General features: G+C 42.3%; 1 protein-coding gene across 2 annotated transcripts in view; it reads left to right on the top strand.

Moving 5' to 3' along the window:
• AHSA1 (activator of HSP90 ATPase activity 1) overlaps window positions 1-13736 on the top strand; it is a 128037-nt gene that overhangs the window by 23613 nt on the left and 90688 nt on the right. For both annotated transcript variants that reach the window (XM_085626642.1, XM_085626641.1), the window contains exons 3-4: window positions 9731-9813; window positions 10067-10184. In XM_085626642.1, coding sequence (XP_085482768.1) covers window positions 9731-9813; window positions 10067-10184 — 201 coding nt within the window. The remainder of the gene's footprint in view (window positions 1-9730; window positions 9814-10066; window positions 10185-13736) is intronic.

Below are 13736 nucleotides of genomic sequence, written 5' to 3'. Positions count from 1 at the left end.
CATTTTTTTTACATTTAAAACTTAAACGCTGGTTGCTCCTAGCATCAATCGAGACAATTACTGCACATTTACACATTTCAGTCATATTTTAGGTACATACATCATCTGGCATGTATATGCTGCTGGGTTTGTGACCAACATCATGCAAGAAGAAAATGAAGTATTTGGTAATTTACAAGATCTATGTTCTTATTATGTATAGCATGTCAGTATACTCACTATGGATGTGCTTAAAAATGTCAGTGTACACTTTGTCACTTGAACTAGGGGTGGGCGGATTTGGCGGAATTTGCTGGCTCTGAGTTTGGCTGTGTGTGTGTGGGGGAGGCTCTGTGTGTGTGTGTGTGTGTGGGAGGCTCTGTGTGTGTGGGAGGCTCTGTGTGTGTGGGAGGCTCTGTGTGTGTGTGTGGGAGGCTCTGTGTGTGGTGGCTCTGTCTGTGTGTGGGTATCTCTGTGTGTGTAGGTGGCTCTGTGGGTGGCTCTATTTGTGTGTGGGTTGCTCTATGTGAGTGGCTCTGTATGTGGGTGGCTTTGTGTGTGTGGCTCTGTGTGTGGGTGCAAATGCAATAGGTCTCGCATTGGAGAGTGATTAAGTTATTGACATTGTAAATAACAATGCCGTTTCTTTAATTGTTTTAAAAACAAAAACATAAACAAGAATAATGTCATGAGCAATGCCAACAGCTCTAACTTTAACAATGCCGAGACCTTTGCATTGTAAATGCTTGTTACAAGTTTCAGGTGGCTCAGCGATCTCACTATTCCAAGAGTAGGGCGCTTGCTCAAGGGGTCCCATAGCGCTCTATACTAAGCCCCACCCTTTTTAATCTCTATATCGCCCCTAAGGTGGAGATTATTTCTAAACATGGAATCCTCATGCGGACGAAACGCGCCGGCGATCATGAATTTTAAGAAATTTGCATTTCAATAAAGAATAAAAAAATGTTGTACCTACAATCAAAATTTACAAGTGCCTTTTTTTGAATGGGAAGATTGTGACGGATTGTTCTCTTTTGTATTGTGAATGCGGTTTATTAATAATCATTACTTATATTTTCACTTACTTGAGTGCTGGGCCAATCTTTGTCTAATTTGCTAAAGTGATTTTGTTTGTCACTTTTCTGGGGCATATGGAAGGCATGTCCCTGGCCCGGTGCAACAATCCCATGATAGGAAATATAGCCTAGATAAGTTACTTTGACTGGTGCAGGACTTCTTACCTTGTCTTCTCTTTGTGTGTTGAGCTTTATATAAATTTTGAGCAACTTATTTGAATTACTTTCTGTTCATTCGACCACGCCACAAACATTTGTCTTTATCATGCAAACCGAAATCAAACAATTGTTACTCATCATGCCATCTGCCCTCTCCAGTATTTTATTTGGCCCTCAGCTTAATCCGTGCCCTCGATCTGATGCTTTAAAGCAAGAGTAATAATTCTGCCCAATCTAACTTACTGAGATTTAACTCGATGGCATTGAACACTTTCTTCGTACCAGCCAGTAAGATTCCTGCTGAGATTGACTCACAGAATAATATACTATCTCAACACTGGCTCATGCTTAATCTCCAAACCATGGAAACTCTCCAAATTCACAGCAGGCTTTTTATTTTTTCTTGAGACATCCGTCTCCCTGAGTCCTCTTCTCTATTGTCTGATTCAGGTTCTCCTCAATGTGCTTTCACATTCTGCTTCAATTTATATTCAATAACTATAACGCTCTTTTTGATCTAATGATAATGGTCAATTCATCCGCTGTGGGTGTGCCTTTCTTTCAATTGAAAGGGGTCTACCCACTTGAGTTCCAGAGGAGCTACACTTCATATTTTCAAAAACATTGGCATGTTTAGCAGTCACCCCAATTAATTTTGGAATGTATTTGGTCCTTTTCAGGGGGAGTTAAAGCTTGAGACTGTAAACCCCACCCGACTGTAATCACAGCATCTCACTTTGTCTGTTTTGAAAGGCTATTAAGTATAGCTCATGTGAAAATAAAGGATTTACGTGAAAAGAATAACCTTTGATTTTTTTTTTTTCTTTTTTAACTCGCCAATAAAGTTGAGCCTTGTGCAAAACCACATTGTTTGAAAATAAGACTTGCTTACACTTTGACAGTATTATAGTGCCTGTGCACTGTGGGTCTACTTCCCATCTGGCGTTGGAGTAGCCAAATCCTTTTCGATTTATATTTGAACCAAATTAACCATATCTTAATTTTTTTCCCTCCAGGAACATCAGGCCACACACTTTATTCAGGTTCTTCTTAATTACTGTTTTTTTACTGTTATACCAACTGAAGTTTTTTTGTCCTTGGCATTTTGAATTAACATTAAACACAGACAGCAGTGGTTTCCCCCCCAGATTTTTTCACTAATGGCAACTCCTGCTGGAGTAATCTTGAGAAAAAAGCCTTCTAGTTTTACCAGGAAACCTGTTTTTTGGTGCTGCTGACTTGTGCGGTTTTTTTTTTTTTTTTTTTTTTTTTTTTTTTGCATTCCTGGTTTTGCCTTAAAAAATTGGGTCTCCTCATTCATTAAGTTCCCAGGTAAACAGACTGGTAATGTATAGAACAATATTATTAACAAAACACCAGCCACTGCTACAACAACTCTGTTCATGACTGTGATATCTGTGAAGCACTGCTTCGTGACAGCAGGCATGGCAATCCTATATATTCCATGCATGGAAGAGAAAAAAAACTAAAGTTCTAAAAAAGTTTATTAAGCAAAAGAAAGCCAGTGCCAGTCGATATTGGTTTCATATGCATAATGCTGTCGCACCAATTACGCCCTTTAGCATTTCATGAAATTCTAAAAGGTTGCTCCGACAAAGAAGTCCAGCTATTTTTTTGGTCTTCAAAATAAAAATCCTGTTCTTTTTGAGGATGGTTTAGTTTCCATCAGTACGAAAACTAATTTGATTTTGTCTAGTAATCTTTCAAAGATCTGGATCTTAATGGCTTGAGAAGCAACTTGCTTGAAAAGATTTACCCTCTGGTGCGCTCTCCCATGACCCGTTGGCTGCATACCATTCATTTAGAAAGGGGCAGTCACAGTTTCCATCCTTAAATGTTATGGTTAGAATCTGACCCCCTTCTTATCGCCTCAGTGCTGAAATCCCGCACAGTGAAACTGATTGTTAATATTCCATTATCTGATCACATTGATTGGGTTGTGGCTTGCCATGTCCGTTCTGTTACCCACACACATTTTCATGATGTTTACTCTGTCCTACACCGTTCAGTGACCTTTCGAGTGAGAGGAGTTTAGGTACTTTATGTACGCTTTAATGAACAGAATCCCTAGTTTATTTAGTTTTACAGTGATTTGCGTGATAGCAAGAAAATTGCTGCTTTTTTTAAAATTTGATTCCTATTATGCCTATTTCGACCAGATTTCAACACTGGATAAGATCAGCAATCGGAGTGATTGGATACCTAATTATTTGCTTTTGTTAAAGTGAGCCTGAGACTAGAGTGCATATTCTTCGCACCTGCAAATAATTTAAGATTGCCAGTCCTATTTATTTCAGATAGTGACATTTCTTGACTCTTTCCTGCTTAATATTGTTGTGTGTGTAGTCCTCTGAATTCCTTAAATAGAGAGAGATGCAGGCCATGTATTGATTTCAATTTTTCTTTTTAGAGCATTTGTTTTCTTTTTAACAGTTTACCTACTTGGTATTTTACATACATTCAGTGGGGTGGAATTCCTATAGCAAGATGTACAGGACCTATTGCTTGAGTTTAAGGACAACAAGTCTTCATTTCTATGTTGTCCACTGGACAAGTAGGCTTTACTTTCCTACTGCTAGACTCCAGCCTCAAAGTTTCAGCTCCCCAAATTGGAGTTTCCGTCTTCTCTGGCGTTCGTAGGTTTGGGAGTCACCAGGCATGAGGAGGAGTGCCGTATATCCGGCAGTCACTGGCAGAAAATAGCTTTTGCTTTGATCATACCGAAGGCAATCACTCATTAAATCAGCTAAAACAGCTTTTATTTTTCTCTAATGTAGAAGCATCTTTTGCTGCCGGGTCCTCCATCGTGGACGTCTTAAAACATCTTTTATTTTTCTCTAATGTAGAAGCATCTTTTGCTGCCGGGTCCTCCATCGTGGACGTCTTAATTTTTATGCAGTAGACCTTGCACTGAATTTTTGAATGCGTGGTTTTAGATAATTAGGAATCGAAAAGCATTGTCATGCTAAAATGTGTTTTAGAGGAACTTCAAGCCAATAAACATTTTTATGCCATACATTGTCTGACTGTCCAAAGGGGAGGACTCAAAGGTGGATAAGTAAGAGTCAGGCAGTGCAGAAATCCAAGAGAGTGAGATGGTACCTCACTTACATTTATCTCTAAGGTTCTTATGCTATTGAAGAAAAGTGGAGAATTCATATTATCGAATAGAGCAGTTGGTACGTAGAGGATATAAAAAGAAAGTTAAAAAGAATGCTCTTATAATAATAATAATAATAATGATGATGAGGAGGATAAAAATGTAAATTTTTGGTCCACTTCCTGAGGCTTCCCCACTAGAAGATAGGCTAATATTAGACCTCATGACCTTGAAGGCGATATCTCTAACATATAAAAAATTGATTAAGAACCGACCAGATCTTTTAACGCGGTTGCGGCAGCTCTGGGAGGCGGATCTGGGTGAGCTGGAGGAAGATGATTGGCGAGATGCTCCGGTCTCCCCCAGGGAAATAGCCATTCCCATGGGACTGCAGCTTGACCGACTCAAAATTCTGCACCGCGTTTATCTTGCTGCGGGAGTTTTGGTCAAGATGGGTAGGAGGGCCGATCCTTATTGCCTCAGACAGTGCCACCAGAAGGGAACTTTCTTTCACATAATCTGGGAGTGTCCAATCGCCCAAACATACTGGAAAGTAGTCGCAGAACAAATGGAGAGCAGCGGGGGGGGGGATTGACGGCTATCAAAACTATGCCTGCTAAACATACGGGAGGCCACAGACGTCACCCAGACTGAGAAATGGTGGGTTTCATTCGGATGGGCCCTTGCAAAGCGAAATATCAAACAAAAATGGGGTGTGGGTGAAATGCCAACTATCGGAGATTGGGTTGCAGATATGGATAGAGCCATGGTTGTGGAGAAGGATGTTTTCAAACACAGGATGCCCCAAAAAATGTACACAGGAGTGAAATATGCCTGTCTCCCACTGTGGAGCTACAACGCAGTGACGTAAGACTGCAAGGCCCATTAACTATTGAGGAGGAGATACTGGAATGAAGAATCACTTCTGGAATAATATATTTAGAAGAATTTATACACACATTTCATCTGATTGTATGTTATTGATGATCTGAATTGCTGTGCTCTTTGTTACGTTGCCTAATAAAAAGAGATTAAACAATTTTTTTAAAACGTTTTCTAAGGGGAAAAAGTAGGGGTGTGAAAAGTGCACCAGTTCTGTATTACAACAAAAGGGCATAGCTTGTTCATCGGAAAATGACAACAATGGGAATTCATCAAAGCTAGGAAGTGCAAGATTAGTCCCCGCCACTCTAGTAGTACTTGTGGGAGCCTCTCGGGGGTTAACCCAGCAGTATTGTACTACACGAAGTAGAAAATCTGACAACTAATAAAAAGTTCCGTCAAGGCCCTGTGAAGGAAGAGGTGATGGCAACAAACCTAGATTATTCTAGTAATGCAACTAAACGCACACATTGCCCAGCCTAGAAAGAGCAGAAGGGCCAGTTAGTACTCTGTTTTGCTTTAATAAAGAAAAGTGAGGGAAGGGGAGACTCTTAAATAGATTACATTTGCTTGGGCGTTTTAAATTCTGTACCTCTCTAAAGGTAATCTCTTAAAGCAACCTAAAGTAGGTTGGGTTTGTTGAAGGACAGGTAGCCAAGGAAATAATAAAGGTATCTTTGGTCGAAAAACATTCACACATACAAACCACCGCGATTTTGTTTTAGGAAGGGACGCCATAAACACACCCCTTCCTAATACCAAATTGCAAACCAAATTTGCGATTCGGTAATAGGTTATTGAATCGCAAGTAGGGCTTTGTACACGTGAAAATGCCTTTTTGCATTCTGTGAATCAGCCGTTTGCAACCACAAAAAGCGGCTGTACATGTGGCCCTTAGTGTGCATGTTTGCAGAATTGATTTGTGTAAGAAGAATAAGGAAGTGCTGGTGAATCTGATAATTGTAAATGTGTACATCACCCCGAAAGGGAACAGTCTAAAGTCTGACTAGTTTACTTTGTTCCAAAGGGATTTAGACTTTTTCTACCTTTCTCTAAGGGCATTATTGGAATCCTGGTATAGTTCAATAATGGTTTAAAGCCACTTTAGGGAGGGGCCCTTTATGGGGACCTACTGACAGCATATTCTATACCCACAGCACACTTTAAAAAATGAAGACGAACTAAAGTAGCACAGAAGTTATTCAGATCTCGTCGTTTTCAAACTGGCTATGTATGTGTGTGTATATGTACATATATATTCATTCTATCAAACGTTCACTCTTTTTTTTTTTTTTTTTTATTTATTACGGATTTTCAAGAGCCTGCATTATCCGGTAGCGATCATTTAACTTTAAAATTTGTAGTTAAGGGGCTGATTAAGATCGCAGGGAACCCGCCACCGGCAGGATGGCGGTGGCGGGTTCACCGCTATCTTGTGGCCATTTCCCGCTCGCCATATTAGGATAGTGGGCAGTATCGTGGCAGTCGGACTTCAATCCGATAGCCTCAATGAGCCCGCCAGTGCGTTGCAGGCGCTCAGCGTGTAATGTATGCCGACGGTGTCTAGCAGGTGCAGCCGGTCAGATTACGATGCTGATTCTCCACCAGCCTTTCCATGGTGGTTCACCTATCATAGAAAGTCTGGCAGGGGTGGCCTTTGGGGGCTCATTGCGGCCCTACCCCCAGTGCAGGGGCAGTTTGTTTTTGCACTTGTGGGGTGTCTATGGTGCCCCCCTACATTTCCCTGCACTATGTGGCAGGCCACGTAGTGCAGGGAGAAGCAAAAGCTGCATTTTTTCCATTGAGGCAGTTGCTGCAGCCAGCAGCACCCGTTGCAATGGAAAACATGGCACTTGTGACCGCTGTGATGGCGGCCGAATCGTAATGGCATATGTGGGACCGCCGCCCTTGTAGTTGGGCGGTCCCCATCCCCGGGACAATGGCAGACGGACAGAAGTCCGTCTGCCATCGTAATCCGCCCCTAAATTAGGAACTGCACCCAGGGACACAATTATCTCAATGGTCATGGAATTTTCCCTAGGCCTAGGTATCTCCACCAGAATTTCGCAACTTCTGATTGGATTGTACAATTTTCAAAATAATTTTGTTTTAAATCCTATACTCTCCCTTGATAAGAACCGTGGAAGTATGACATCACAATAAAAGATTTGGTCAACAGCCGGAAAGTAGATCGGCAAGAGACCTCTCCACTAACATATGGTCTTGGGGCATCTGGGAAAGGATGGTACCTTCGTTTGACTTCCAGTATCGGGAGTTAAAAGAAAAAGTACTCAGAAAAATGAACTGGGCAAACTCTTAATCTGCTGATGGTAACTCCTATTACACAAAAAAAGTCTCATGAAAATCTGGAATGAATTATTGGCAGATCAGGGCTGGAAGTATGATTTCCAGGCAGGAATGAGTTAATCATTTACATTGCAATCTGTAGGGGGCAGGTGGAATCGAAACAGAAAAGGGTGCAGTATTTATAGATGACCATGCTACTTTGCACGTTTCACAGCGGATACAGAATCCAACATAGACTAGTGGGGCAAATTATCCGAAAGTTTTCAAATCATGCACATAAACCAAAGTAGACTGATGGGAGCTGACACTGCCTGATGTCACCAGATTGTGGGGCATCTCTAAATGCTTTAATGCAAGAAGCCAAGACTCTGCTCATTGAGCTAGCAAAAAGATAGCCTCCACACATCAAAATGGCACACTTGAAGGAACACACCAGGCAGTTGCACGATGAGCGCAAAGACCTGTAAAATCGGTCCAAGAGGTACAACATCTGCTTTCATAATAAAGGGAGGCACATAAATATATTATAACTATACATACCTGGAGAACCTCTTTAGGAAGATACTGCAACAACCACAAGACTCTGACATTACTGTCACAAGAGCACGTAGAGGTGCAGAAATATAATGAATCGGTTACCTAATCTAATGCTATTGCTGTGAAATTGGCATACAGTAAAGTTAGATGCAATTATGAATAAAGCTTTGCAATGTGACCAAATCTTATTTGTGAGTCCAAATCCTCCTATACCATGATCTAACCTCCGAGACTTTCCAGAAGTAAAAAACTGAAAAGTATCACTCCGATTTTGATCAAATGAATGAAACATCAATAGGGCTACCTGACAGCTCAGCATTACACCCGATTGGCAGTGAAAGGACGTTGAAGGGTGTAGAAGCTGTGATAGACTCTCAAGACCAGATAACTCACTGACTTATAACGGTCCCTAAGGATCGCCCAAAAAAGGGTAGTGAGGGAGTTTCATGCAAAATTGACTAGTGGAGCTGCAATAACCTCCCAGCATATTGGAAAGAGGTCTTCAGCGACATTGCGGAAGCGGTGGCACATGAGATACCCAAAGACCCAGGCCTAGCTTTTCTGAGTCTACCACATGGTAAAGAGGCCCAAGCAAAAATTCCATTATAACCGCTTAATCTCTCGAAATGTCGTGTTTATGCCTGTTAGGAGACATTGGTAAAAATGTAGAGCAAGTACACAGGAATAACATTAACAGAACGCTAGTGGCTGCTGTTTGCCGTTCTAATTTTTATTTTTTGTTTTCATGAAATGTGCCCTCATGGTGACAATGGTTTTGAGGATGTATTTTCTGATAAAATGATGCAGCAAATACTGGTTTTGCATTTTGAGTAGTTACACGTAATTCTCCCAAAACATTGCGTAATTATGCAAATTAGGTGAATTTTGCACTCCACTAATGGTGGCTGTGAGCATATAACTATAGCGCCAGAGGTCTTTCATGGAAAATGATTGGGGCAACCAGGAAGTCGACTGCACTCCCCTGGAAAAAAGCACCTCCTGGCATGGTGCAATAGCTTTGGGGACTCTGGCATTTTGTAATCTTATGAAAAATTATGTTCTAAATCAAACGGAGAACTATTTCGAGAATTGGAACTCCATTGATAAATTATTTATCCAAAACAGAGTTTGTAATTTGGATTAGGTTTACTTTGTTGTGCTGCAATGTTTACTAAATACCTAAACCTTAATAAAAAAAAAAAATCAAAGCATTAAAAAAGGTTGAGAAAGTATGCCACTACATTCTCTATTTGAGCAGTGAATAGGCTTGTTATATAGGCATGAATGTTTAATCAGATTAATATGTTTCTCTCTTGCAAAGTACTTTGGACTCTTGCACTGAGAAGCTATACAGTTTTATTAAATTTAGTGGAGATTCTTTTAATTAGGATTTAGGGCCCGATTAAGAGCTTGATGCACGAAGTTTACTCTTTCGGCAAAGCAGTGGACAATACCTCTACCATCCCAAGGAACCGCCGCCCTCCAAAGTTAGAGTTTTCTTCTGTCCCCCTGGACAGCTCAACATTGACAGAAACCGTAAAGAGTACCTTGTATGCCTAAGTGTAAATCCGACTGTTTTTAAAAAAAAAAAAAAGTAACTTTTACTAACTACACTTCTGGTGCTAGTTTAAGCACAATTATGAACACAGTTGTTCATTACTTTTTGCAGGCACCTCAAAGTCTGGTGTGATATTCAAGGGGCACGTGGAGATTCCGAATCTGTCGGATGAAAACGATCCCAGTGAAGTTGATGTAGGTATTCTCAGTTTAATTTAAAGCAGACAAATGGAATAATCAATTGTAAAGTATCACCTAGATTTGGGTTTTTGGGAAACTGATTGGTGTGAAATACACGGAACAACAACTACTTGATTTAAAGCACCTACACAGATGGAGTGACATGGGTGGTTATTAGGAATGTTGGGTGTAATTGATAGCTTACATTCATCACTTTTCAGTGGAATTTCATGGAGACCAGCTAAACATTTGTTCTCATTTGTAACAGATTCGTGTCACACTAGTTAAAGACCAGCCAGACACAAATCTCATTGCCGTAATGAAGAAGGAGGGTTCTAAGAAGATCAGAGCGGCTGTTGCAGACTACATCAGCACTCTCAAAACAGGTATGAATGCATTACAGCAGGACATTGTAGAGGGAAATGTCATTGCTGCTAGCAAACATCATCTCTTGTCAGCAAAGACCGATTGGTTTCAAGGTGCCCATGATGAGTCTATAGATGCAAAGCTCCAATTTTGTGCTGCATAATATAGGCGTTGTGCTGTATGAATCGTCTATAGCTTCACAACTGTATTTCCTGGGATCTGGAAAATAGTGACTGTTTGGCCCGGGAAGTATTCATGCATGTATACGACTCCTGAAAAAATAATCAATACTAGTAAGGTGGAGCGCTTTTATACCGTTGTGCTTTTTCTTTGTTTTTCTTTGAATTATTGTATTGTGATAGGTTTCTTGGTATTGGTAGAGTATCTCCAGATAAAACACATGTGGACTTTAGAATAAAGTAAGCAGCCTTCTTCACTAACCTTTTTGTTTCTTCCTGTTCTCTTACAGGCATATAAAGAGATTCTTGACCTGGGCCTCTATTGTTATCACTAGGATTGTGTCTTGGGGTGAAATTTACCGGGCATTAAAGTCTATCTTATTGTATGCACTTTGCAGCCTAGTAAAGTTCTGTATGGACTGGTTGTGAGAAAGTGGCTCTGTATATACTGTTCCCAAATAGGTACAGGGTGTACAGAGTCCACAGTCCCCAGAGGCTTGGCAGAGGCTAAAGTTAGATATAACCTTACTCTCTAAAGTGGTAGCTTGGTCGAGCAGTAAGGCAGTATCAGAGGACAGTGTAAAGCATTTGTTGTACACACTCAGTCAGCAAATGGTCTCACACACTCAATAACTGAACTCTAGGCCAATGGTTTATATATAAAAAATATATGCTTGTTTTATTTTAGAACCAACAATTGGAATTAAAATATACTTTCTCAGAATGAGATGCTTTATATAAATACTTTTGCAATATGCAATTGACTTTTGTAAACAGTTACAAGTGGTTGCAATAGGCAACACTATTTTAAACCCAGTAATGCATTGAGTTCAATGGAAGTTTCATGTTGTTTGCCACAGATTACTTTTAGGATTACTTTTGGAATTCCAGGACTGGATCCTAGATTCAGTCCTGGGTCAGTACTTAGAATCAAGTGATGACAGTAGACTTAATTACTGTGATGATTTTTAAACAATATTTGGCTATTTTAAAAGTTGACACTTAAAAAATATTTCATAGAAAACAGTCAATCACTCCCTATGGCAGAAAATGCAAGTTACAGATATAGTATGTTTTCGTTACTTTTGTAATCCAGTACTGGGTACCTAGACTCAGTACTGGGGCCTTTATCCAAAACAGGTAAGTAATTACGTTTTCAGATATTATACGATTTTTAAAGAATATTTAAAGATTGCAGAAATTGACACTTAGTAGAAATTTCACAGAAAAACAGTCAATGATTTCCTATGAGAGAAAATTGGGTTACTGGTAAGTACAGTTGTAAGTATTTTTCAGAGTTAGTGCTGGGCACCAAGATCCAGCACTGGGAGCTCACCTAAGAGCAACTTGGCGATTTTTGGTGAATACTTTAAGATTTGAAAAGTCCACACTTAGAAGAAATTTCAGGAAAAAGCCAGTCAATGTTACCCTATGAAGAAAATAGAGTTATCGGTTTAAAGGTAAGTACTCGACTGGCAGAGTTGAGGCTCTGGGCATAGACTCATGGGTCCCCCAGGGTCAGGTAGGTATAGTTGGTTCACCCTCAGCGACTCTAGGGCGGCCGGGTGCAGAGAGGGTTAGGCCTAATGTTATCCTATGAGGGATAGGGGGCCTTGGTTGGTGGCTGCTGATTAGCAAGCCACGCGGCTGTGGGAGCTGGGCTCCTGGTTACTTACTCAGGGCAAGTAGGGAAGTAGGTAGGTGTAGAGGTTGCACTGCCAGGGCCACTCGGGCGGCTGGGTGCAGGGTGCTTTTGAGCCTTCGGGCGCTCAATTGGTTTCAATGGGAAATCTCCGGTTTAGAAAAAGACTGCAAGCTCGGGGATGAGGATTCTTCAGGTGCCACCACCACTTCGAGTGGTAAGTTGGGTAGTTGGAGGATGGGTAGGTACCCCCGGGATTGGGCACAGGGGGCCGCGGGGCGCCGCTTGCAGGGGTGCCTTTTGGTGTCGGGAAATCTTACCCTCTGTTGATCGCGGTTCGGGAGGTACCTGGTTCTGAGGCTGCAGGCTTCTTCAGGAGTGTCGAGGGAGGTCCTTGGGTGCCGGACTCTGGGTCACAGTCGCCGTGGGGTCGTCCTCGTGGTCTTTGTACACTCTGGCAATGGCCAGGCTTGGCTGGTGCAGAGTGTGCTGCGTTCGCGGTTCCGGGCTGCTGCCAGGGATTAGAAGTAGGTTTTGAGTAGAGCCTCTACTCATGGGAGTCCCAGGGGCTTAGAGCCAAAAGGTAGCCAGGCCCTCCAGGGTTTGTGAGGTTGCTGGCCACAAGAGATGCCGGGTTTCCGGCCAAGCTTCCCGCCAGAGTGGGGGTTGCAGTGGCCTGGGGAAGCTCACAGAGGCGGCATGCCTTTGAAGCTTCCCCCTGCCCATCCTGGGGGAGGAGATTTAGCACCTCGCCCAGGATGTGCATTGTTGCAGACCCAGGAGAGCAGAGGCTCTCCTACCCAGGGGTCCAGCAACATGTCTGCTGTGTGGCAGCCTAGGCAGCCTCAGAACAGAGGTGGATTGTAGGTATAGGTTTCAGGGGGCCTCTTTAAGATGCCCTCTGCGGTGCTTGGTACATTAAATCCCACACTGGCATCAGTGTGGATTTAATGTTCTGAGCAGTTTGATACCAAACTTCTCAGTCTTCAGTGCAGCCATTATGGTGCTGTGGAGTTCGTGTTTGACAAGCTCCCAGCACCATATACTCTTAGATGGCAGCACTGCACTTACAGGACCCAGGAATGGACCTGGGTACTGTAGGGGCACAGGGCTCCTGCCTCTGTGCCCAACCACTGGCATAGGGCACCCAGCTAGAGGGGTGGCTGATGTATGCCAGGGTAGTCAGGTTGTCGGCATGGCACACAGGGATGTGTGCCATGTCATCTCTCTGTTTTGTCTTGTATCCAGACACTCGGCCTGCAAGAGCAGTGTGTGTGTGTGTGTGTGTGTGTTAGGGTACAGGGCCTCTAAGGGTGGCACAATGAGTGCTGCAGCCCTTAGAGGCCTTCCCTGGTCACAAGGCCCTGGGTACCTAGGGTACCATTTACAAGGTGCTGACATGCGGCCAGGGTTTGCCAATTTAGGTTTTGGCTGTTAGGCAGGTTTTTAGGGAAGGAACACAGGCCCTGGGCACCTGATTGGCAGGAGCCCAGGGCACAACAAGGAAAAGTGCATCAGCTATTAGGCAAAAAAGGGGGTGTTATTGCAACAAACCCACTTTCTTACACAGGTGAACTCTGTCATTGCACCCCAGGTGTGAGTGCAATGGGCTTGGTGTAAAGGAACATATCCCAATGAAAAAACTACCAAAGCTTACTAATTGCAGTCTTTCACTTCAGACTGCAGGTTCACAGAACACATTTGTAAGCACAAGCTTTCAATTGGTGTTGCTCTTTAATTGCACCCTAGAA

The sequence above is a fragment of the Triturus cristatus genome, chromosome 9 (genome assembly GCF_964204655.1).
Source record: "Triturus cristatus chromosome 9, aTriCri1.1, whole genome shotgun sequence".
Taxonomy (NCBI): domain Eukaryota; kingdom Metazoa; phylum Chordata; class Amphibia; order Caudata; family Salamandridae; genus Triturus; species Triturus cristatus.
This window is presented reverse-complemented; position numbering and strand designations above follow the sequence as displayed.